The 22,701-nt window shown below is 43.9% G+C and overlaps 1 protein-coding gene across 1 annotated transcript; it reads left to right on the plus strand.

Annotated features, from left to right (window-relative positions):
- The first annotated feature begins 687 nt into the window (after positions 1–687).
- On the plus strand, positions 688–22,460 carry LOC126426423 (ankyrin repeat domain-containing protein 65-like). The gene is made up of 3 exons (XM_050088341.1): positions 688–820; positions 7,292–7,868; positions 21,974–22,460. Exons 2-3 carry the CDS (start codon positions 7,303–7,305, stop codon positions 22,458–22,460), a joined length of 1,053 nt encoding a protein of 350 aa, XP_049944298.1. The 5' UTR covers positions 688–820; positions 7,292–7,302.
- Positions 22,461–22,701: the final 241 nt, after the last annotated feature.

Consider the following 22,701-nt stretch of genomic DNA (forward strand, 5'->3'; position numbering starts at 1 on the left):
AAATCGAAATTGATGAGATTCCTCATGGCTCAGTCTTCCTGCTCTGTCGAGGAGTTCCTTGAAATATTAAACTGGTTCCTCTGTTGTGTTATTGACTGTGTTTACATAAATTTATGGCTTGTCTTTTTTGCGTTCATAAACATTTTATTTCACTCTTATTACTTCTGTGTTGTACTTTTATGTACAGACACCTTGCATGACGTTGGAGATTAGCTTCTCAGTTTGGTCCTGCAGAACTAGACGTGTAAACACTCTGTTGACGTAATTTGGAAATGTGAGTAGAGTTTGCACCGCACACAAAAACATATCATTCTGTGGTAATATTTTGTGAAGAGGCATTTAATTTATACTTTTAAACTTTGTCATTACTCTTTAACTAGTTGCTTTGAAAAGCAACAAAGTTCACTGTAGTTAAATGGCGGTTTTGAATAGCAGTCTGTTTTCTAAATTGCACGTGTTTATCTTGGTTACCGAAATTAAATAAGGAATCACTTTCAATATTTTAGTATAGTTTCACTGGTGTTGTTCTCGGGGTCAGTAATGGTGAATGGATAGGACTGTTAGGTAAATGATTGAGGTAAAGTACATTAGTCTATAACAGTTGCTGCACTGAACCCTCTTCATTCAGTTAAGAAAAACTCCTACGCTGGCAACCCTCGTACAGCCTAAAGATGAAACTGGTCGGATCTTACTTCTGTGAGTTGCTGCTGGTAGGACGTAAAGCCGTCGCCACACGGACCGTGCTGTCGAACGTGAACGTTGAGCGTGCCGAGTTCGACGTGCTGCTGAACGCTCAGGAAGGATGCGACTTGTGCACACGGTACGTGGGCCCCAACGTGGTAAACGCGATAGCAACGCACTCCAGCGGCAGTTTCAGGGATGTTTCTACTTCGTAAATCACACTGTTTACTCAACGGGCGCGCGTAAAATTCCCACGTTAGCTCTATTAAAACGCACATTTCCTCCATCGTCCACGAAAAGGAAAGTACCATGTCCAACCAATAAGGAGACAGGCTTATGAAAGTTTCATTACTAACAGTGCGGTACAAATTTGGAATACTTCTCCGCATAAGATAAACATTATTTCATCATTCCCTCATTTTAGTAAAACCCCAAAGCCAGTCTTACTTGATCACTGTTCTTACCCAGTAGCAGAATCTTTGCAACATGTGAATTACGAAGTGTAAAAGAAAAAGGAACAAAATATCTTCATACAAGTAGCGCAAGCTGTCCTGTAATTAAGCCAATCGAACAAAGTTGCCCCTCAAAAACAGGTGAACTTATATTTACGTAACATCAAATATTATAGCATATACTTATATTACACTAATAATAAAGTATCAGAACTAAATAAAAACGCGAATGTTAGGAAAAATTCTTTTTGGGAGCGTTAAGACGCGAACCATCGCCCCAAACAAAGCCCCATTACTGGACAGTGTCGCTACTCATTACGCAAAACCAAAAACTGCTTCCTCTTCTTAAAAAATATTGTGTTACGCCTTGCTAAAAACGTTAATCGTATATAATTGTTATTAATTGAAATTTAATTATAACAAATTGTACAAAGAACAATGCGTTTTGGGTGGATCTTCAGTGTGTCGCTGCCTTCAAATAGCCTACTCTCATAAGACGCTCGTTACAATAATTCTGTTGCCATGAATACGATGTTTGTCATTATTTTATTGGAACGAATCACACAACTAACAACGGGTTTTCCAGTGATTCTCAATTTGATGGTGCTCAGAAACCGCATTTATACATATAGGCTTGAAATGAATGCCAATATGGCGCCTCACATCTCTGTACTGAAGGGAGACGACGTGCGTGTGACGTAAGTGGCGTTGTGCCATCTCATTGGTCAACGCTCAGACGCACGCTCAGAATATCTGACGTGCCAGATATTGGTCTGCACGTTCGGATAGACTCCCGAACGTGCTATTCCACGCTATGACGTCAGAAACTGGTACGCTCAACGTTCGGATGCACGGTCCCCGTGGCGACGGCTTAGAGGCATTGCTCGTCGGCAGCCTGTGGCAGCTGGCTGTTCCTAAAGTCGCTCCACATAACAAGTTTGGGCCCACAGGACTGTCGTGGGATATCCGTATTCGCCAAATGTCACCGCACTGTCGCCACTCACGACCACACAGTACTGCCCTGGCCGTGTACCGCAGACCTCGCCGCGCACCGCGCCTTCCCCCCACCACCTGTCGGCCGCCGGCAGCTCTCCCCTCCCCTCCCCTCCCCCTACTTCTGCCCCCTCCTACGCGCCCACCGACAACACTTCTTACTACTGGTGGGCCAAACGGTTATTCTGGAGTAACCGTTATCACGGTTCCAGTTATTCTTTGATAACCATTATTTTTAGCGGTTATCAATAACTGTCAAGTTATTTTTCACTACCAAATACGGCGACGGGGTTAAGTTAAATAACGACATGGTTGGAATCCATCATTCTAGTTATCACTATAACTGCTAGTAGTGCGAAATGGCAGCAATGTCGTATGAATCGTGTCATAACCTTAGCAAATTAACTCTGGGTAGATTTCAGTTGATTTTAGAAGGATTATTAGTGTTTCATATAATATGTGTGTAGCTTATCTGTCGCTATTGGAAATATTATCCTCGCAGCTGTAACAGAAAGTAGGCGGAACTTCGCCACAGCACTGTTTAAAAATGGTTCAAATGGCTCTGACCACTATGGGACTTAACATCTGAGGTCATCAGTCCCCTAGAACTTAGAAATACTTAGACATAACCAACCTAAGGACATCACACACATCTGCGCCTGAGGCAGGATTCGAACCCGCGACCGTAGCGGGCGTGCGGTTCCAGACTGAAGAGCCTAGAACCGCTCGGCCACAACGGCCGGCCTGCACTGTTGAAGTAAAATGTTAACAACGTGCGTTTTTAAGTACGAAGTAACATGTAAACTGAATACTGTAGGTTAAATTCGAAGCTTAATTTCTTGTGCTGCTCACTTAATAGAATAAGTGTAAAGCCTTGTAATAGAACAAAAAACATATACGTAATGTGACAGATTCGTTTACTCCTGTCTTGTACAAGATAGGTGTATTGGGGAAAGTGTGAGTACGCTAATCCAAGGTTAATGTGAGATTTGGAAAACTGCTCGATTTCGATTAGGAAGGGCATACCACAGAATTGATGAAGCGCCCAAAGAAGTCGGTCTTTGCAGTGAGAATGATGTCGGATGTAGGAGACATTACCGAATTCATACTTAATGTCACTTTCAGGATCTACATTACCTCCACTAGTTACATTAACTGATATAGTTAAAGTAGATTCTACTCCACTGTCCGTAAATAACAAACATCGTCAAAAACCTTCTCTTGTACTTTAGTTGTCATTATAACTGCTAGTAGAGCGAAATGGCAGCAATGTCGTATGAATCGTGTCATAACCTTAGCAAATTAACTCTGGGTAGATTTCAGTTGATTTGAGAAAGATTATTAGTGTTTCATATAATATGTGTGTAGCTTATCGGTCGCTATTGTCTGTTCAAGCTTGCTGGTCTGCGAAGCACTTACACTGAATGAAAGTCCTTCCTCTTTTTTCGTATTTACAAAATCTTTCACTTTCCATGTTACTCAGTCTTTCAATACGCGCACGCGCGCGCGCGCACGCGCGCGCGCGCACGCGCACGCGCGCGCACACACACAACAAATGTAACAAACTTACCTTTCGTTGAATGATGCAGCCTCGGCGTGCTAAAACTGAGAGTCCGACCTCCTCCGTCTGCCGTACCAGTTTCAGGGTCCCCGCTCGTCGTGTAAGTTGGCACCGCGGCCCTGCCGTACCGCTGGTCGTTGATACCGCTGTGACGCCGTCTGCTGCTTCGATGTGCCTTCGTTGTTATTGTGACTGTTCAACATCTTTCTTCTAAGTATGTCTGGCAACTTGAAACGGTTTCCATTCAAACTTCTGCATGTACCAATTTACTAAATTTTTCATTATCACTCACTATCAGGTCTCTCACAAAGTTTCTCTCAACCACGGATTCAATGTACTACGGCTTTTTAACTGTTTTCCCGGCCTATGCACCATGTGCGGCAGCACGGTTCCTTCTGTCCTGCACCTGCCTGTGAACTCGTTGCAGCAGATCGCTGGTAGGAAAGCCGAGCAGAAACCTACCGTACTGCGACCCGCCCTAGGCTGCTGCATACAATGTAGCTATTCTAAGAATTCGGAAAAGGTCTTAATTTTGAGTGAAAGGTAGAAGTACTCATAAAACTTCGGTATAATCTGAAGTTAGAATTACAAGTTCGCTGCGAAGCCCGTGCTAATCCTAACACAGCCATGCACTAATCCTTTCATTCACGTTAGCAAGTCTATGGCAACGTATGTCCCGAAATCTGAACAGCTACTAAGTAAGAATTGCTCTTAAACGATAACGCTCACCACACTATTAAGTTCATCGGTATCTAATACAATCAAGGTTTCGGTCACCGATCTGCTCAATATGCCAAGCGGAATTTGTCTTTTCTCATGCACAAAATTACTTACAAAATCCGTACTTTCTAAAAAAAAAAGAACAGAATACATTTGCCATCACTTTAAAGCACTTTTGAGTCACGTACCACAGCTAAAACTGGCAAATTATAACTTCCTTTGGAGCTCATACTACACACAACCGTACCATTGAAAGGCTGGACTCCGACTCCCCTAGACTGGCGTAAGCATTCTGTATCCAAGACAAAAGACGCACGAAGAATATACCTTTCTGATTGATCAGTTTTCTTTAAGGCCAATAGAAATACATTATCCTCCCGCGTTAGCCCGGGCTTTTCATGACTGACCAATCGCCAAATTACACACTTTCGAATTGTACTTTTTTCGGAAATAAATATTTAACTTTATGATATTTTATTTATACTTTACGTGATTAACTGTTTTGATTTGCACTCGAATTAACTTCCCTTTTAGCATAAACTTACTTAACATTATTTGATACTGTCAGGTGGCATCGGTCCTGCACCTTACAGGAGTCCATTTAACGTGACTACAATCACTTTGCGAGCACTTGACGTCAATAAAAACGACTGAGAGCGGCGGCGCTGTCGCTTTGGAGATGAGTAGTTGGTAAATACTCTAAAATACGGTGTAAGAAATGTATGTGGAAACACATCGGCACGCAGGCTAGGTAATTCAGTGAGAATCACGCGTTTTTCTAATCGTAAAACTTTGCAGAAATGCAGTATGCGAGACAGAGCTCGGCTACCTCCCCGCCTAGCCGCAGAAGGCCGCAGCCTGACGGCAGAAATGGTTAACTGGGGAAGTTCTGTAATCAGTTTAGAGAGGCCACAGCTACCGCCAGCCTCTGAGGCTGCAGATGCTCAGGTGTTTACCAAAACAGAGCAGCGGGTAGCTGGACAGGCTTTCCTGCGCGTGCCCTCGCCTATGTCCCACTAATTTTACGCCTCCGAGTAACTCAAATGGTGCAGGCCAGGAGTTCAGAATAACAACTTTCAATACAGGAGTCTGCGTTCGGAACGACGGGGAATTTTGCCGGGAAAATCTCGAGTGGTTTCTTAGGAGAAAAATTCCAGTAAAACTATTCTTGCCTGCACGTGTGGCTCTAGCTTTGGAAAAAACTTTAGATTCCCAGGCCATACATTGGGCGGCACATGCAAAATGGGTATTTTGAGCCTGTCTCGCGGTGTGTTTGGCTCGGTAAAAGTTGAGGTGGGACAACAGAGGTGAAGAGCGATCTTGCTCGACTCTCTGTCGAGGTCTTCCGTTCCGGGCTTTCGTACTGAGAGGACGTTAGCCAAGTCGTCTCCCGTCTTGGTCTCTCGTTCTGAGACGACGTTAGCCGCGCCAGCTCTTTGGTGCGGGGAAGACTGTCGTAATTAGAGAAGTTTACGGACAGCGGTCTGTTGTCCGAGTATTGTAGGAGTGTACTTTCCGAGACGCCACACGCCGATCGGACGGCCGCGCCGTCGGCGTCGGAGACCGCCGCTGCAACAGGAATATTACGGTGAGATCGCTCCCGCTTCGGCCTGTGTTAGGAGTAACGTTAAATAGTTGGATCACGTGCAATTGCTGTTCCCACAGAGGCTTCACGATACTTTGGGGTGTAGAGGTTCTTCGTATTTTGCGTTTTGTGTCGATGTCAGTCGGTGAGCCAAGTTATGAGAGATCGCATTTGGACCGATTAACACAGTTCACTGCCAATGCTAGTGAGGAGGGTAATTTGTAAATTGTTCTTTGTGTTTTATTCAGCATTGATCTGAAGGTTAGAATAAAATTATTGTGATTCAGTAGAGCCTTTACTTTCAGTAGTTGATCCTGAATTCACTCTTTCGCTTTATTTTATTTTTGTGTATGTGTCTGGTGTCATTGAACACCCTAAGTGTCTGTGATCATTCATATTTGGAAGTAAAAATAGGTGTGATTTGTCGCCAATACTACCACCGCAGATTAATTAGGGGTGACAGGGCCACATTTCAATCTAGCTTTATCCATTTTTGCGTACAGTTCCACGCCCAATTTCTCTGTAAGTTGTTTGTCAGGGTCGAACACACATGCAAAATCCTGCCAGCAACGGGTGGGGTGTTACAATAGAAAATTTTCCGTCGTCTCCATTCACAGTGTCTTAAAAATTTGTCACGTTAGTTCGTATGGCGTTTTTCAGTATAACAGTGATCTATATGAAATGTCGTGGAAATCGGGTTTTCTGCCGGATATCAGCGTCTTGCAAACGCGATATTTCGACGTCATCACTTGACGTCTTCATCAGGTGTTCCCTGAGACTGGCTGCTTGCTGGACCGGGTCGCACATTTGTCTGCCCGGTGCCTGGTGTTCTGTTTGCCGTTCCCTAGTCGGTCCGCGCCCGCGAGTCGCGCTATCCTGCCGCTCTAGGTGTTCCCTATTCCGTCCGCGCCCACTCCGGCCGCCTCCAACTGCGGTCGTGCCCTCCTGGTGTTGCCTTCTCGGTCCGCGCCCGTGAGTGGCGCTCCCCTGCCACTCTGGACGTTCCCTATTCCGTCCGCGCCCGCTCTGGCCGCCTCGAACTGCGGTGGTGGCCTCCTGGTGTTCCCTTCTCGGTCCGCGCCCGCGAGTGGCGCTCCCCTGCCGCTTATGGAGCTTGTTCTCCTAATAAAATGAGCTGAAAAAAACTCTTGAAAACGGTATTATTAAAGAATTGCAGTTATTCACCAATGGCATCAGTATGACAGAAAGTGTCGCTGGAGACAGGTGTGTCTGTTTCCGGTAGAAGTATCGACAGTCACCTGTAAGCTGAAAGGACTGCTTGATGATGTCGTGTTTCAGAATCGTCAGCAATGGAAGCAGATAAGGACGTCACGGAGACGGTGGCCGTGGACCTGGGTGCCCTCCTAGACGCCGGGGACGACGCCATGGTGACGCTCGTGGCAGGCGAGACGCGGCTGGTGGCGCACAGGGCCGTCCTGGTGGACAGGAGCCCCGTGTTCGCCGCCATGTTCGCCCACGACACCCTCGAGGCGAGCACTGGTGTCGTGAGCATCGCCGACGTGGGGGGCCCCGTGCTGAGGCAGCTGGTCTCCTACCTGTACACCCTGCGGGCCCCCCAGCTGCCCGCGATGGCCAGCCAGCTGCTGGCCGCAGCGGACAAGTACGGCGTGTCGGGGCTGAAGGCGCAGTGTGAGCGGCAGGTGGCCGCTCAATTGACTGTGGAGACCGCGGCAGCTGCAGCCGCCCTCGCAGTCCGCCACTCCTGCAGCGACCTCAGGCGGGCCGCCGTCGAATTTATGAAGACACGAACCCGTGAGGTGATGGCCACTCAGGGGTGGGCGGATGCCATGTGGAAGCAGCCGCAAGACTTGATCGAAGTGAGCTCGCTGCTGTACGATCCACCACCAAAAATCAGGTTAGTGTGAGACAGCCCACTCACTTGTGTCTCTCAGTTCTGGATGTGTGTGTGCGTATTTCCAACTCTATAATTTTTGCCACTGAGTTTCTTTAGATGTGTCTATGCCATAAAATACGCCATCGTAGACAGTCGTTTCATGATAGCTTACAAAAAGGGCTTGTTCAGGTTTTGGCATCAACTGCCAGTAGAAATGGTACACTCACTGTGCGAATAGAGCATGGCCCATTCTGCTGTGGGCACAAAGCTGTATTGCCCAGCAAGGGCTCAGACACTGTGATGTGTGTAGTTTGCAGCCGGCAGCCTGTACAGGTTGCTGTAAGCCTGTTCACATAAAGTAGCGTTTAAACATCTTCAGTGCCTCTGTGGCAGATGACAATGAGACACATTTGAATAGTGCCACACTGCATAAAGATGAGACCGAGTAAGTCACTTACAACCAACACCTAGAGCAAGGTAGTGTACTGCAGAATGATTATAGAAAGGCGGCAACATATTTATAATTTTAGATTGCTGGTGTTGACCTGTGGAATTTTCTTCATGTAGTAAAGCAGACTATCAGAGTAATCACTATTCACACCTCAGTACTACAGCTTTGTCTGTTGCATAGTTGTCTGTCACTTTTTTCTATGTTCAAGCCATATATCAGTAACCAACCCAACATAATTCTTCGTTCTCTCCTAATCCAAACTCTGCATGGAAGATTCTAATTGATCTAAAGGCACGTTACATAAAAATAATAATGGTCTGCTGTCAGAGCTTGTATGGAAGATGTTCAGAAGACCAGGTGAAGTAAGCATCGGTGCTCCAGTGTATGGCTGCTCACACCTCTTGCAGCGTGAGGTCACCTCATGAGACTAGAGCCAATCCTCATGGCGGTTCTGGCTGGTCTCATAAAATTGAGTCTTCCCATCTCATTTTGTTCTCCTCTCTATTCAGCCCTTACATAAAGTTCACGTGGTACTAGGATACATTCCCTTCTGTGACACACAGAATACCATGTTTTACTGTGTCTTCCATGAACAAGTATCCCTCCCCTGTCTGCCTGTTGATTGCTCTATGGCTTTACTATAGCCACCCAGTGAACACTACAGACTTTCATTCTACTGTGACATTCACTATGACATTATATACATATATCCCATCTATTGTTGTTGCTTTCCACCTCTGATAGTTGGTGAGCATTAATGAGGCTCTGCAACCAGTTTCCTTTCTTTTTGCACTATCTTACAATAACATATGTCCATACAAGTCTAATAGCTATTAACACTGATAAATTATCATTTATTTTTCAGCTAGGTTTTAATACTTATGTAGTATTTTATGTGCAATTTGCATATTGGAAATCTTGTTTGACATGACACTACGTGCATTCCGTGAACCAGTTTTAATGAACTTGTAGCCAGTATTGTAAATAATTCAGTGTGTTTCTTTTATTCAATAAAGACTAACATGAAAATTCATGTTTGAAATAATGAACATATTAGAATTGTTATTTATGTTCTTGAAAAAACTTAAAACATCACTCCAAACTCGTTCTGCACCCTGTGGGAAATGACACAGGCTCTTAAGTTTGAGAAAGTTTTTATAAACGGTAATATTTTTACTAACAGTAATTTTTATTTATTTATTTATTTACATGTCAAGTTCCGTAGGACCAAATTGAGGAGCAAATCTCCAAGGTCATGGAACGTGTCAGTACATGAACATACAACATAAAAGTAATAATGGATAAAAATAAATGTTCATGAACCTGAAAGCAAATCAGTCCATAAGTTTAAGCAAACGCTATCAGCAATACAATGAGAATCATAATTTTTCAAGGAACTCCACGACAGAATAGGAGTGACCCATGAGGAAACTCTTCAGTTTATATTTGAAAGCGCGTGGATTACTGCTAAGATTTTTGAATTCGAGTGGCAGCTTATTGAAAATGGATGCAGCAGTATACTGCACACCTTTTTGCACAAGAGTTAAGGAAGTCCGATCCAAATGGAGGTTTGATTTCTGCCGAGTATCAACCGAGTGAAAGCTGCTTATTGTTGGAAATAAACTAATATTGGGTAACAAGACACGACAATAAGATATATACATATTGAGAGGCCAGTGTCAAAATACCCAGACTCGTGAACAGAGGTCGACAACAGGTTCGTGAAATCACACCACATATTGCCCGAACCGCCCGTTTCTGAGCCAAAAATATCCATCTAGAATGGGAAGAGTTACCCCAAAACATGATACCATACAACATAAGTGAATGAAAATAAGCAAAGTAGACTAATTTACGTGTCGAAGTATCACTCACTTTCGATACCGTTCGAATAGTGAAAATAGCAGTATTAAGTCTTTGAACGAGAACCTGAACGTGGGCTTTCCACGACAGCTTACTATCTATCTGAACACCTAGGAATTTGAACTGTTCAGTTTCACTAATCATATGCCCGTTCTGTGAGATTAAAACGTCAGGTTTTGTTGAATTGTGTGTTAGAAACTGTAAAAACTGAGTCTTACTGTGATTCAACATTAGTTTATTTTCTACGAGCCATGAACTGAGGTCATGTACTGCACTACTTGAAACTGAGTCAATGTTGCACACAACATCCTTTACTACCAAGCTAGTGTCATCAGCAAACAGAAATATTTTAGAGTTACCCATAATGGTAGAGGGCATATCATTTATATAAATAAGGAACAGGAGCGGCCCCAACACTGATCCCTGTGGCACCCCCCACTTGACAGTACCCCACTCAGATCCCACATCATGGCCATTATAAACATCGTGAGAAATGACCTTTTGCTGCCTGTTGCTTGAGTAAGAGGTGAACCAATTGTGAGCTACTCCCATTATTCCGTAATGGTCCAACTTCTGGAGCAATATTGTGAGATCAACGCAGTCAAATGCCTTTGTTAAATCAAAAAATACGCCAAGTGTTCGAAACTTTTTGTTCAGCCCATCCAGCACCCCACGGAGAAAAGAGAATATAGCATTTTCAGTTGTCAAACGACTTCTAAAGCCGAACTGTACATTTAATAGCAAATCGTGTGATATAAAATGACCAATTAACCTTACATACACAGCCTTTTCAATAACTTTTGCAAACACTGATGGCATAGAAATAGGTCTAAAATTATCTACATTATCCCTTTCTCCCATTTTATAAAGCGGCTTTCTTACTGAGTACTTTAATCACTCAGGAAACTAACCATTCCTAAAGGAAAACTTACAAATATGGCTAAATGCAGGGCTAACATGTGCAGCACAGTACTTTAATAGTCTGCTAGACACTCCATCATAACCATGAGAGTCCTTAGTCTTCAGTGATTTAATTATTGACTCAATCTGCCTCTTGTCTGTATCACAGAGGAGTATTTCAGACGTCAATCTCGGAAAGGCATTTGCTAAGGAATTTATATGATTTCCTGTACAAACTAAATTTTTACTTAATTCACCGCGAATGCTCCGAAAATGATTGTTAAATACTGTACATATATCTGATTTACCAGTAACAGAAATATTATTACTGCGAACTGACTTTATATCATCAACCTTGTGCTGCTGACCAGACACTTCCTTCACAACTGACCATATGGCTTTAATTTTATCCTGTGAATTAGATATTCTATTTGCATACCACATACTTTTTGCCTTGCTAATAATATTTTTAAGCACCTTACAATACTGTTTGAAGCGGGCTACTGTAGCTTGATTGTGACTACTTCTAACATTTTGATATAATTCCCACTTTGTTCTACATGATATCCTTATCCCACTAGTCAGCCAACCGGACTGTCCATTACTGCTAGTACCCCATTTAGAATGTTGTAATGGAAAGCAACTCTCAAAGAGCATGAGAAATGTGTTATGGAAAGCATTCTATTTATCATCTATATTATCGGCACTATAAACATCTTACCACTCTTGTTCCTTGACAAGTTTTGCAAAACTCTCTACTGCTGTTGGATTAACTTTCCTACGTAGTTTGTAATTAAATACGACATTGGTTTGAGTACAAAAACCTTTTAGTGTTAAAATTTGTGCATTATGGTCTGTGTTTCGGTTGGCAGGAGAGCCAACACCGTGTTACTAGAAGGAGTCCGAAAGGCACGCGTTTTAGCTCACGCAGGCTGGCGTGAGGTCTGGAACAGGACAAGGAAATTACAATTTAGAAAAAAGGATGTAGCTGGTGGAATACTTAACTTTAATCCGTTAATGGTGAACGTCGGTCTTGACAGTACATGATTCAATATCAATAGTAACTGATAATGGCGCCTTGCTAGGTCGTAGCAAATGACGTAGCTGAAGGCTATGCTAAACTATCGCCTCGGCAAATGAGAGCGTATTTTGTCAGTGAACCATCGCTAGCAAAGTCGGTTGTACAACTGGGGCGAGTGCTAGGAAGTTTCTCTAGACCTGCCGTGTGGCGGCGCTCGTTCTGCAATCACTAACAGTGGCGACACGCGGGTCCGACGTATACTAACGGACCGCGGCCGATTTAAAGGCTACCACCTAGCAAGTGTGGTGTCTGGCGGTGACACCACAGTCTGAAAGGCCATTCACCCTTTTACTAAACGAATTCTCACCTAGTAATGAAGAATGCATAAAAATATTGTCTATGACTGTGCTACTGTTCCCCTGCACCCTAGTTGGAAAAAACACGGTCTGCATCAGATCATATGAATTTAGGAGATCTACCAACATCCTTTTTCTTGCGCAATCATGTACAAAATTAATACTGAAGTCACCACATTTAACTACTTTCTGGTACTTCCGACAAAGTGAATCAAAAACCCTCTCTAGCTTAAGCAAAACTGCTTTGAAGTTGGAGTTAGGGGACCTATAAACAACAGCAATTAGTTTAGTTTCACTAAATTCAACTAATGCTGCACAACTTTCAAATATCTGTTCAGTGCAGTCTCGTGATACGTCTATGGACTCAAATGAAATACTGTTTTTTACGTACAGAGCCACTCCTCCACCCCGCAAGAAACTCCTTGAGAAACAGCCAGCTAATCTGTAGCCTGGTAAAGGAAGCCTCTGAATTATCAAATTATTTAAGTGGTGCTCTGATATACCAATAATTACAGAGTTAACATCTATTAGCAGTTCACAAACTTTATCTCTAATACCTCTTATATTTTGATGAAATATGCTAATTCCTTCTCTACTTGGAAACATTACATCCTCTGGAGGTGAGCCCTTAGTTACAGGCACTTCCTTTAAGCAGGTATACCTATCAGCTGACTTCAGTCTAAAAAAGGTGCAGCTCTAACACCAACTACTACAGGAACTTTTCCATGAGTGATACCACAACCACCACCACCACCCACTACACTGTCACCTATAAGATTAGCCAGCCTCCCCTTCCCACACCTGTTGAGGTGCAGGCCATGCCTAGTGAAACCCCATCTACTGATAGACCCAACTGGCACCACTGAGATGTGATCCATGCCCTCCACCATCAGTGCCCTCCCCAGCCCCACATTAACGCACCTAACAGCTGCATTAAGGTGAGGCCGAGCATGACGCTGAAACAGTTGCACGAAATGCACATTAGTGCCACCAGATTGAGTAGCTGTCTTAACCAAGTCACCACTGACATCATATTCCCCGTCCCTATCGAGACTGTTCCCTGCTCCACCCACTATCACTACCTGATCCTCTTTCGTAAAATTCTTACATAACTCCCCTATGCTTTCAGTCACCTGAGCCAACCCTGCACTACTGCACTAGGCTTCACAATGCTGGTGACCTGGTACTCACTCCCCAACACTTCCTGCAACTGCTGGCCCACACCTTTACCGTGGGAACTACCTAGCAGCAGAACCTTCTTTCTGCTAGACTTTGCAACTAACCTAGGCCTCCTAATTGCTGAGGACTGCTGCAAGTTACCTACATCTACGGCTACACGAGGCTCCTCTCCTCTCCACTCAACTCTGACAGTTGGTTGTATCTATTGCATGTATGCAAAGTGAAACTGTCTGAATACCTCCTCTTCCTAGCTACCTTCTTGCCAACTGCCAGTTCCCATTCCCCACCACCCTTCACCCTCCTCAACCTATCTAGTTCCTCCTTTGCGCATTGTAACTGGACCTGAAGGGCACAGATCTTACGGTCCTGCTCCTCTATTAACTTGTTTCTACTACAGATTCTACATTCCCAGGAGAAAATCACGCTAAAATGACCACTGGCTTCCCCACTGCATTCCCCCCAATGAAAATACTTTGAACAAATCCCACACCGTAATCCACTACACACAAACCTACGACAGACCTTTCACTCATGGTAAAATTTTACAGCTACTGAAAAAAACTATACGTCTACATTACCAAAGTTCAGTTACACCAGTAGAACCATTTGTGCATATTTTACAAGTTCTCTTGTTGATGTGTATTAGATCCATGCTGTAATTAGTGATCCTAACCCAAGCCACTGCCTCATACTTCTCACACTAATGGGTGTCAGTTGCAGACACATATACAATGTTTGGTTCTGGAGCTGCCGCGGTCTTTCACTGATTTCACTCTCCCTCCCCCTCAAAAATTATACTTAGTTTCACACTAAAATTCTTAGAATTTTAATAATAATTAAAATAAGATGGATACAACGGCATGCAAGCAGAATTATTTTTTACTTCATACAGTGAAGTGATACAGTGCTTTCCTATTTTTCAGGGAGTATGTCTCATGATCCCATGTTCATCCTCCTCCCCTTGTATCCATGCCAGGCCTTCTAGACATCAGTTCTCATGGAATTTACCATTCACATCTACTGCATATGGAGGACAAACTTAATTTTATTTCAGTATCAAGTCCACAGCACAACTTAATACATCATCAGTCACAAACATTGCTCATAACCCCTCCCCTCTATACACACACACATCAGTACATCAGTGTTTGTTTTTCCGTGACTGGGCTATGACATAGCTTACTTTAACTGCCTCATGGTTTCATGTGTGCCTACAAAGGGAGGACCCTCGTTCGAAAAATACTTAAATTTCTGTCAACCATATTATTTAGATTTATGTTGTAATACTTTCATGACGAGTAACTGTTGCACTGCCACAGCCTCTTTCTGTTGTCAAGTCACTAGTTCCACCTTGCTGCACTGCCTGCTGTACTGAATTTCTCCTCCTTTGAAACACACTGTCAACCATTTCGTTATCTGTGCCTTTCAAAGGCCAGGTTTTAAAACACGCTGTGAATGCTGTCTGATGATCGAAGTATCACATTAATAACATTAAAATTTTTTTCACAACCAGATGAGTGTCGTGCCTGTACAATTTATATGCATGTGTTATCATGCTCAGAAGAAGCCAAATGACCTGAACTGTGTTCCACCTGGTTTCTATGCAGCCACATAACCTAACGGTCTTGCAGTTTGTCTGCTCTCTTTCTGATACAGTCGTTTCACTACACAATGTTATTACTACAACAGACCACTAGAGAAAACTGCCCTATACGGTTATAGTCCATATGAAAACCAATTCCACAATAACGTAAATATCAGAAAATCTGTTACCAGAGGTGACAGTCGTCAGTGCTTGTAAGCTCAAGTTCATTAAAATAAATGACATTTCCAAAGTCAAAATTCAACTTCAGACTACATGGTTTTGTATTGGACTGGGACCCAGGACTCCAATCCACTCACTACTGTCTCGGCTAACAAAGCACGAGAGATCTTAACTATCATTTTAACCACATGTAACAGCTTGAAAACTTGATATGATGGGGCATAAAGTTTTGTTTTGGGCAGAGATTGTGAATGAAGCAAAATAAAATTTGATGTATCGAAATTTTTCACCAGTAGAGGGATGATGAAACTTAAATGATTTTACAACAAAGTATTCACCTGCTGCGTTCCGAACTCAGCACATATCACGCTGTTTTCTAGCCACATATAGAAGCACAATGTCGGTTTATTTCACCACTAGCAAGATATGCTCGTATCTGAACTAGAAATTATGCGAGAAATAGTTAATCCTTCAAAGTGTTGCAAACTGCAATGCATACACCCACAACAACGTATAAAATGGTGGTCTGTGCTATTATGTGACTAAAAGCCAGACACTTAAATCATTCCCCAGTCGCCAGGAAACGTAATGTTACAACCAGGCTGGAACATAACAGGGCATGTACTGCTATTTTATAAGTGATCTAGGTTGGTATGATCACAAAACATACAAATATATGATTTAATTCTTACTTTCGAGAAGGTGAGATAGGCTCCCTCATGACTGTATTGCACTTGCTAGTTCCATCTTCTGTTGGAGACAGCAGATTCTCGAAACAGACCATGTCCATCCTCACAAAACTTCTATTGAACCACAGCTGTGCAGAGTCCCAAAAGGAAACTGCCGGGGCCCGAGGGCCTCCCGGCAGACTTATAGCAGGTTGTGGAAGCCAAAAACTGGTTGTAGGGTGTAATGAAATAATGAATTCTGACGGAAAAATTTCAAAGGAATTTTTTGAAGGAATCGTGGTGCTGGTTCCGAAACAGCCACACAGTGCACAGTAAAAAACTTAAGACCAGTTACCCTCCTGAATAGTGATTACAAAATTGTAGTGCACGTTCTTGACTGCAGAGTCAAAATGTCAATGCATGAGATAACTGGCCCATATGAATCTAGTGCAGGTAGACACAGATCAGTCATTCAAACTGTCTGTGAATATAGACACGTTCTAGCTACGACACATGTTCCCACGCATCAGTGCGCTGTACCCGGCCGGAGTGGCCGAGCGGTTCTAGGCGCTACACTCTGGAGGAACCGCGTGACCGCTACGGTCGCAGGTTCGACCCTGCCTCGGACATGGATGTGTGTGATATCCTTAGGTTCGTTAGGTTTAAGTAGTTCTAAGTTCTAGGGCACTGATGATCTCACAAGTTAAGTCCCATAGTGCTCAGAGCCATTTTTTCAGTGCGCTGTACATCGCTCGACTTTGAGAATGCTTTCGATAGGTGAGCCATCAGTGCCTTCTTGAAACAATGACTGGATTTTCCCAAGTGTTTTGCCGACATCGCTGGTAGAATTTTGAAGAACAGCAACTCGAAAAACAGCACCTCAAAAATCACGATTAATGGTCAGCTAACCAGACAACTTGGGTTCACAAGTTGGGTGCGACACGGTTGTCCTATGTCGACGGCCTTGTTTGCCATTGCCACTGGACCTCTGCTAGCCACTCTGCAGAAAGAGCTACGAGGGCTGCACATACATGGCCAGAGTATCAAAAAAATGGTTCAAATGGCTCTGAGCACTATTCGACTCAACATCTGAGGTCATCAGTCCCCTAGAACTTAGAACTACTTAAACCTAACTAACCTAAGGACACCACACACATCCATGCCCGAGGCAGGATTCGAACCTGCGACCGTAGCAGTCACGCGGTTCCCGACTTTAGCGCCTAGAATCGCACGGCTACCGCGGCCGGCGCCAGAGTATCGTTTGTGGGTCTCGTGATCACCGGCGAAAGTGACTGGGAGAAGGCATTGCAGGTAATCAGCAAACACGAACTTGCATGAGTGCGAAGCTGAGCAACACTAAATCACTCGTGGAATATCTTTGCAAAACATGGGAGACCTCAGTGTGGTCATCCAAATGCAAATCTTGGGTATCGGCTACAGGTATAACATAAATCGTACTACATCTTCGAACTAGGAAAATCCTTGCCAGCGTGCCAGCTAGCGTCAGAGAACATAGCGCGAGAAGACTTGACGATATCCAAAAGGCCAGCTTTGCAAGTATGTATGTGGTTTCTAAAGTCAACTGCGTGGCATAGGTTGTACCCATTCCACGCGAAACAGCAGCAAGATTTCTCTCAGCTTCGAGTCATTCTGTAACTCGTGGTAACATTTTCAAGGTAAAGTTTGACACGTTAACTCCACAGCTGAAAATGTGGAGGGGGGGACTAAATCTCACATACGTATGGAGAAAGTCACAAACTCTCTTCATGCGTTCAACATATGAGCTATGGAAGAAGACACCCATGAACCTCACGTCCCACTTACCAGACGAAATTACTTCCACTGTCTTGCGCCCACCGATAGAAGTAGGACACGTCCCCAATCGTTTTTATAATTTTGAACAACTTTAATTCGAACTCAGTTATACCCAAACCAGAGTTCGCCCGTCAAATATGGTAAAAGTTAGGAACATATACGTGGAATTAACGGAAAACGAAAGCAGAAATGTGACTGCACAAAAAGTAGTCGCACTACAGCTGGGAGATCATTTGGATAAACAGCAGCACTCCTCACCTACCAACAAATGTGAAAACTATTAGCTACGGGGCAGTAAACAGGAAAGTAGTAACCAAAGCGAAACTTCAGGCAATCCATCTGGGTGATTCGCCAACACGTGAGAATTGCGACCTGATAGACATCGAAGAACACAGGTTTGTGTGCACTCAGGTGAAGGATATCCAGTGAGTTATCAGACAAATGTTGGCCACGATAACACGAACACTACCCCCAATACCACGCCTGCCAATTTTTTGGATCATATAGATGTGCCATGTCCATCTACAATGAAGAAATGGTGTAAACTGGCCACAAGGACAAACAACGTGTTACCTGGTAACAGAGGGAAACAAATCGAGCAGACGTTGGGTGAGGCGCCGCACGCACGCCGGGCGCAAGCGGACGTGGCGCCGACCACGGGGTGGCGCGCCCCCCCCGCGTGTGCTTCGCTGAGGCGAAAAACTACAAGAGAAACTTCGCAATTCTTTTTAGTTAATATAGTTACGTGAAACAGTCTGCAAAGTGAATAGGAAAAGACGTAAATACAAGAACAACATAACGAATCGTCCTAAAGCTCTTTTTTTCTTAAACGGTATTTTTTTTATTTATGTTTATGGAAACAGAAATCTACTCTAAAATACGTAGCTCAGGAGTACCTTATTTTATGTTGAAGGAATCTCATAGGACAATTTTGTCCTCAAGAGAGAAGATTTCGTACATTTTAATAAATGTTATTTACCTAATTCTGTACGCCAAAACTTGTTTTAACCAGAAGAAGGGACTGTCCTGATTTCTACTATTATGCATTACATTCAGAAATCGCAGCATGGAGCTTCCAGCGAGTGGAAGATAACAGAAGACCAACTTGGCAAACATACCTCAGGAAATGACGCACTGGGCGACTTACAAGATACTGCGAAATAAATCGAAAACAACCGTGAACACGTAACTTCCAAGTCGTCGCTCACAGCTGAGATAGTTTCTTTGCAGACATGGTCTTCCGGATGAAGTATTAAAAATAAAAAAAAATAAAAAATCATCCACGAAAATATTGGATCGCCTCGGTGACAGGGACGGGGGATGCATCGTGGGCAGGCCTCGGAGTCCTCAACTGCTGGCCTCCTTGGCCCCGCCTACCTGGTGCTGACCAGTGACTCTCGGAAAAAGAATGTCGGTACATCACAGAGAGAGCGGACAGCTGAGACAGGTATAAGGGCGGCACGGCAGACAAGTCTGTGGATTCTTGGCCCCTGCCCTCTTTGTCGCCACCTTCCTAGCACTGACACCCTAAAAAAATAAAAAAGTAAAGCTTTGTAATGGAAGATATCGTGTAGAGAACAGGATGCTGTAGTGGTTAAAAAATAAAATTGAAAAAAGTTGTTAAGGCGGCCAGTTTCTAGTATGCACGTAGTGGCTTTGATTCCCATCACTTCCATGAAGGTATCAGTCAAAGAAGCTGAAGTGATTCGAGCTACCTAGGCTCAACATCTGGGTTCGTTTCTGACACCAGGCAATCATTTTCAACAAGCAGAAGCAGCATCTCTCCCACCTCTGGTAACCTGGAGGAGAGTCAGTACAGAGGCGAAAGTTATGCCAGGTCGAAACTCTATCACCAAGTGCATTTCTTAAACGATATTTTCTTTTCTTTAATCAATGAGCCAATCGACGTGCAATGTCACGGTACTTGACTCTTATTGCATTTGAGCTTGAGATGTGGAAAATATTGGTGCTGCACTCAAATCTCCCTTTTCGTCAGGTTTGATCCCTTTGAGATGATACATTTCCGCCCTTTCATTGTTTCTGCATGACTGCAAAGTCCTCAAGACCTTCACAAAAGACACGCGTCTGGGTTCGAGTCCTGGCCTGTCATTTCAAGTTCATACGCACACACAAAAGAACATGTGACAAATTACTATGGTTTTTAACAATTCTCCGGACTTTGTCAACAATAATTATGGGTACTGGTTTCGACTCGCAAGTCAAACATGGAACTTTTCGTCATATCATGTGTTTCAGCTAGCAGCTCCCGGTTAAAAGGAATTCGATAATCAACGTCTCTTTGTATGTAGCCAACAACGATGTGTGCAATGTTAGATTCATAGTCAGCACAGATAGTTTCGTCATATGCACATTTCGCTGCTGTGTAAGTAAACCGATATGTGAAGTCTGCACTTGACTAGAAGTGAACGTTGTGGGGTGCAGGGTTCGAACCCTAGTAAGGTAAAACATTTTCATCTCGTCATTTAAGTTTATCATCGCGCTACTGGTTAAAAGTGACGATTTCTAATGTTTGATTGTGCTTACCTAAGTGTCAGATTAAGTCCGGGGTTGGAATCTCCGGTCAACAGAAAACTTTGTCATGTCATTTCAAGTTTACACATGGGCAGTCTTCCTCACTTGTGACTGAAACCATATTTATCATATTTCATGTTACTGTTAACAGGAGTAATAGCTGCTGGATTGTATTCAGAGAGTGTAATTCAGAAACAAAATTTTTGTTCTACAATTTTAAGGTGAAAGTTGCTTTTTGAAACGTTGGTTATGTAATGAATTCGCGTGTACAATCGTAATGGCTGTGTAATCTCTAATACCATGTTTTCTGATATTTGCATTATCGTAGTACTAATTTGCATCTAAACTGGTAGTCACACAGAGCAGTTGTCTCTTGTGGTCCCTTGGAGTAACCATTTTGTATAGTGAAACGACTTTACTGAAAAGAGAGCAGAGGACGTGTATTATGTGGATTGCATACAAATCGGGTAAAACAAAATTCTGATGATTCAGGTAGTTTTGTGCATGATAGTACATGTTAAATACGTTTGCGTATGCTGTCAGGCGCACAAAATCTCTCTCTCTCTCTCTCTCTCTCTCTCTCTCTCTCTCTCTCCCTCTCTCTCTCTCTCTCTCTCTCTCTCTCTCTCTCTCTCTCTCTCTCTCTCTCTCTCTCTCTCTCACACAGACACAGACACACACACACACACACACACACACACACACACACACACACACACACACATTTTTATGCGTGTAGAGTTGCCAGTTTGGTGCTATTTATATCTGAGATGTGTTAAACCATTCGGTGTGTCTGTGTGTCAGAAACTTTCAGTATCTCTGAGCCTGTGTCAAGAAATGGACCGATAATTGGATTGAATTTTTTTGGCTTTGTATGACGGAAGTGCCTCGTTGAAAATCTTGAGATGGAGTGTGATACGTGGTAGTTAAGCTGCAGACAGAGTAGTAGTATTATCTGTAACAAGCCTGTTTTGCAGTTGAGGTGAGTCACTCATTAGCTACAGCGTAGTGAGATCAAAGCAGTTGACTTCCAGGAATGAGTGAGACAAAACGTGACAACTTAATTCATTCATAGGTTGTATAATTCAACTTTTAATGGACAATGAATGAAAATTTTTTTTAAGGGGGATTGAGCAAATCTGCTGTAGCTTAATATATGCAGAGTTGAACACTGTTTTGTACTGTGGGAGGGGGAATCTGTAGGTTTGTTTCAGGACAGACTTGCATTCACAACAGTTATTTCCTCGTGTGGCGGTTTACCTCGCCGGCCGGTGTGGCCATGCGGTTCTAGGCACTTCAGTCTGGAACTGCGTGACCGCTATGGTCGCAGGTTCGAATCCTGCCTCGGGCATGGATGTGTGTGATGTCGTTAGGTTAGTTAGGTTTAAGTAGTTCTAAGTTCTAGGGGACTGATGACCACAGATGTTAAGTCCCATAGTGCTCTGAGCCATTTGAACCATTTTTAACCTTTTTTTTGCAGTTTTCTTCATTGTGTGTGTGTGTGTGTGTGTGTGTGTGTGTGTGTGTGTGTGTGTGTGTTTGTAGCAAAGTGTGGCAGTTTCTGTGTTCTGTGCAGGAGGCTCTCTGCAAAGGAGAGATGCAGCAGGCTGATCCAGGTGGCCGAGCAGGGGGCAGTGGGGGAGCTGAGGGCGCTGCTCGCCGAGGGGGCCGACGTGGAGGCGAGGGGCGGTGTGTGGGGGTGGACTGCCCTGCACTGTGCAGCGCACAGGGGAGACGTCGAGGTGGCGTGGCTGCTGGTGGAGGCGGGGGCGGGGGTGGACGCCAGAGACAGCTGGTGGCAGAGGACGCCTCTGCACATGGCTGCAATGTGGGGCGGCACTGCTGTGGCGAGGCTGCTTCTGAGGGCGACTGCCGATCCCAACGCCAGGGATGGCAGAGGGTGGACGCCGCTGCACTGGGCGGCAGCCAATGGCCACGCAGAAGTTGCGGCTGTGCTGGTCGAGGCGGGAGCTGACAAGGGGGCCACAGCTAGTGATGGTCGGACAGCACTGGACATCGCCAGTGATGAAAACGAGAGGAGGCTGATGGAGTTGCTGTCATGAGGCAGCCACTCAAACGGACTCTCTGCAAAAAAGAACTGAAACAACTTCTCCAGTAATAATTAGCATTCTTCTTCAATAAAAAATTCAAAAATTCAATCCTACGGTCACTCACTAATTTTACTCCTCCTCGAGTAGCATACTGCAGACAAATAGTCTAAGCAACTCTGTGGAAAAACTGACACAGCACTAGGTAACAGTAAAGTAATTCAGGTAACAACAGACAACCTTTCTCTCAAGGAAA

The sequence above is a fragment of the Schistocerca serialis genome, chromosome 11, assembly GCF_023864345.2.
Source record: "Schistocerca serialis cubense isolate TAMUIC-IGC-003099 chromosome 11, iqSchSeri2.2, whole genome shotgun sequence".
NCBI classification, from domain to species: Eukaryota; Metazoa; Arthropoda; class Insecta; order Orthoptera; family Acrididae; genus Schistocerca; species Schistocerca serialis.

Excerpts from the sequence above, each read along its gene's own strand:
- LOC126426423 (XM_050088341.1), top strand. The coding sequence starts at position 7,303 with ATGGAAGCAGATAAGGACGTCACGGAGACGGTGGCCGTGGACCTGGGT. Across the intron at positions 7,869-21,973 it reads GATCCACCACCAAAAATCAG|GAGGCTCTCTGCAAAGGAGA; the intron begins GTTAGTGTGAGA and ends TGTTCTGTGCAG.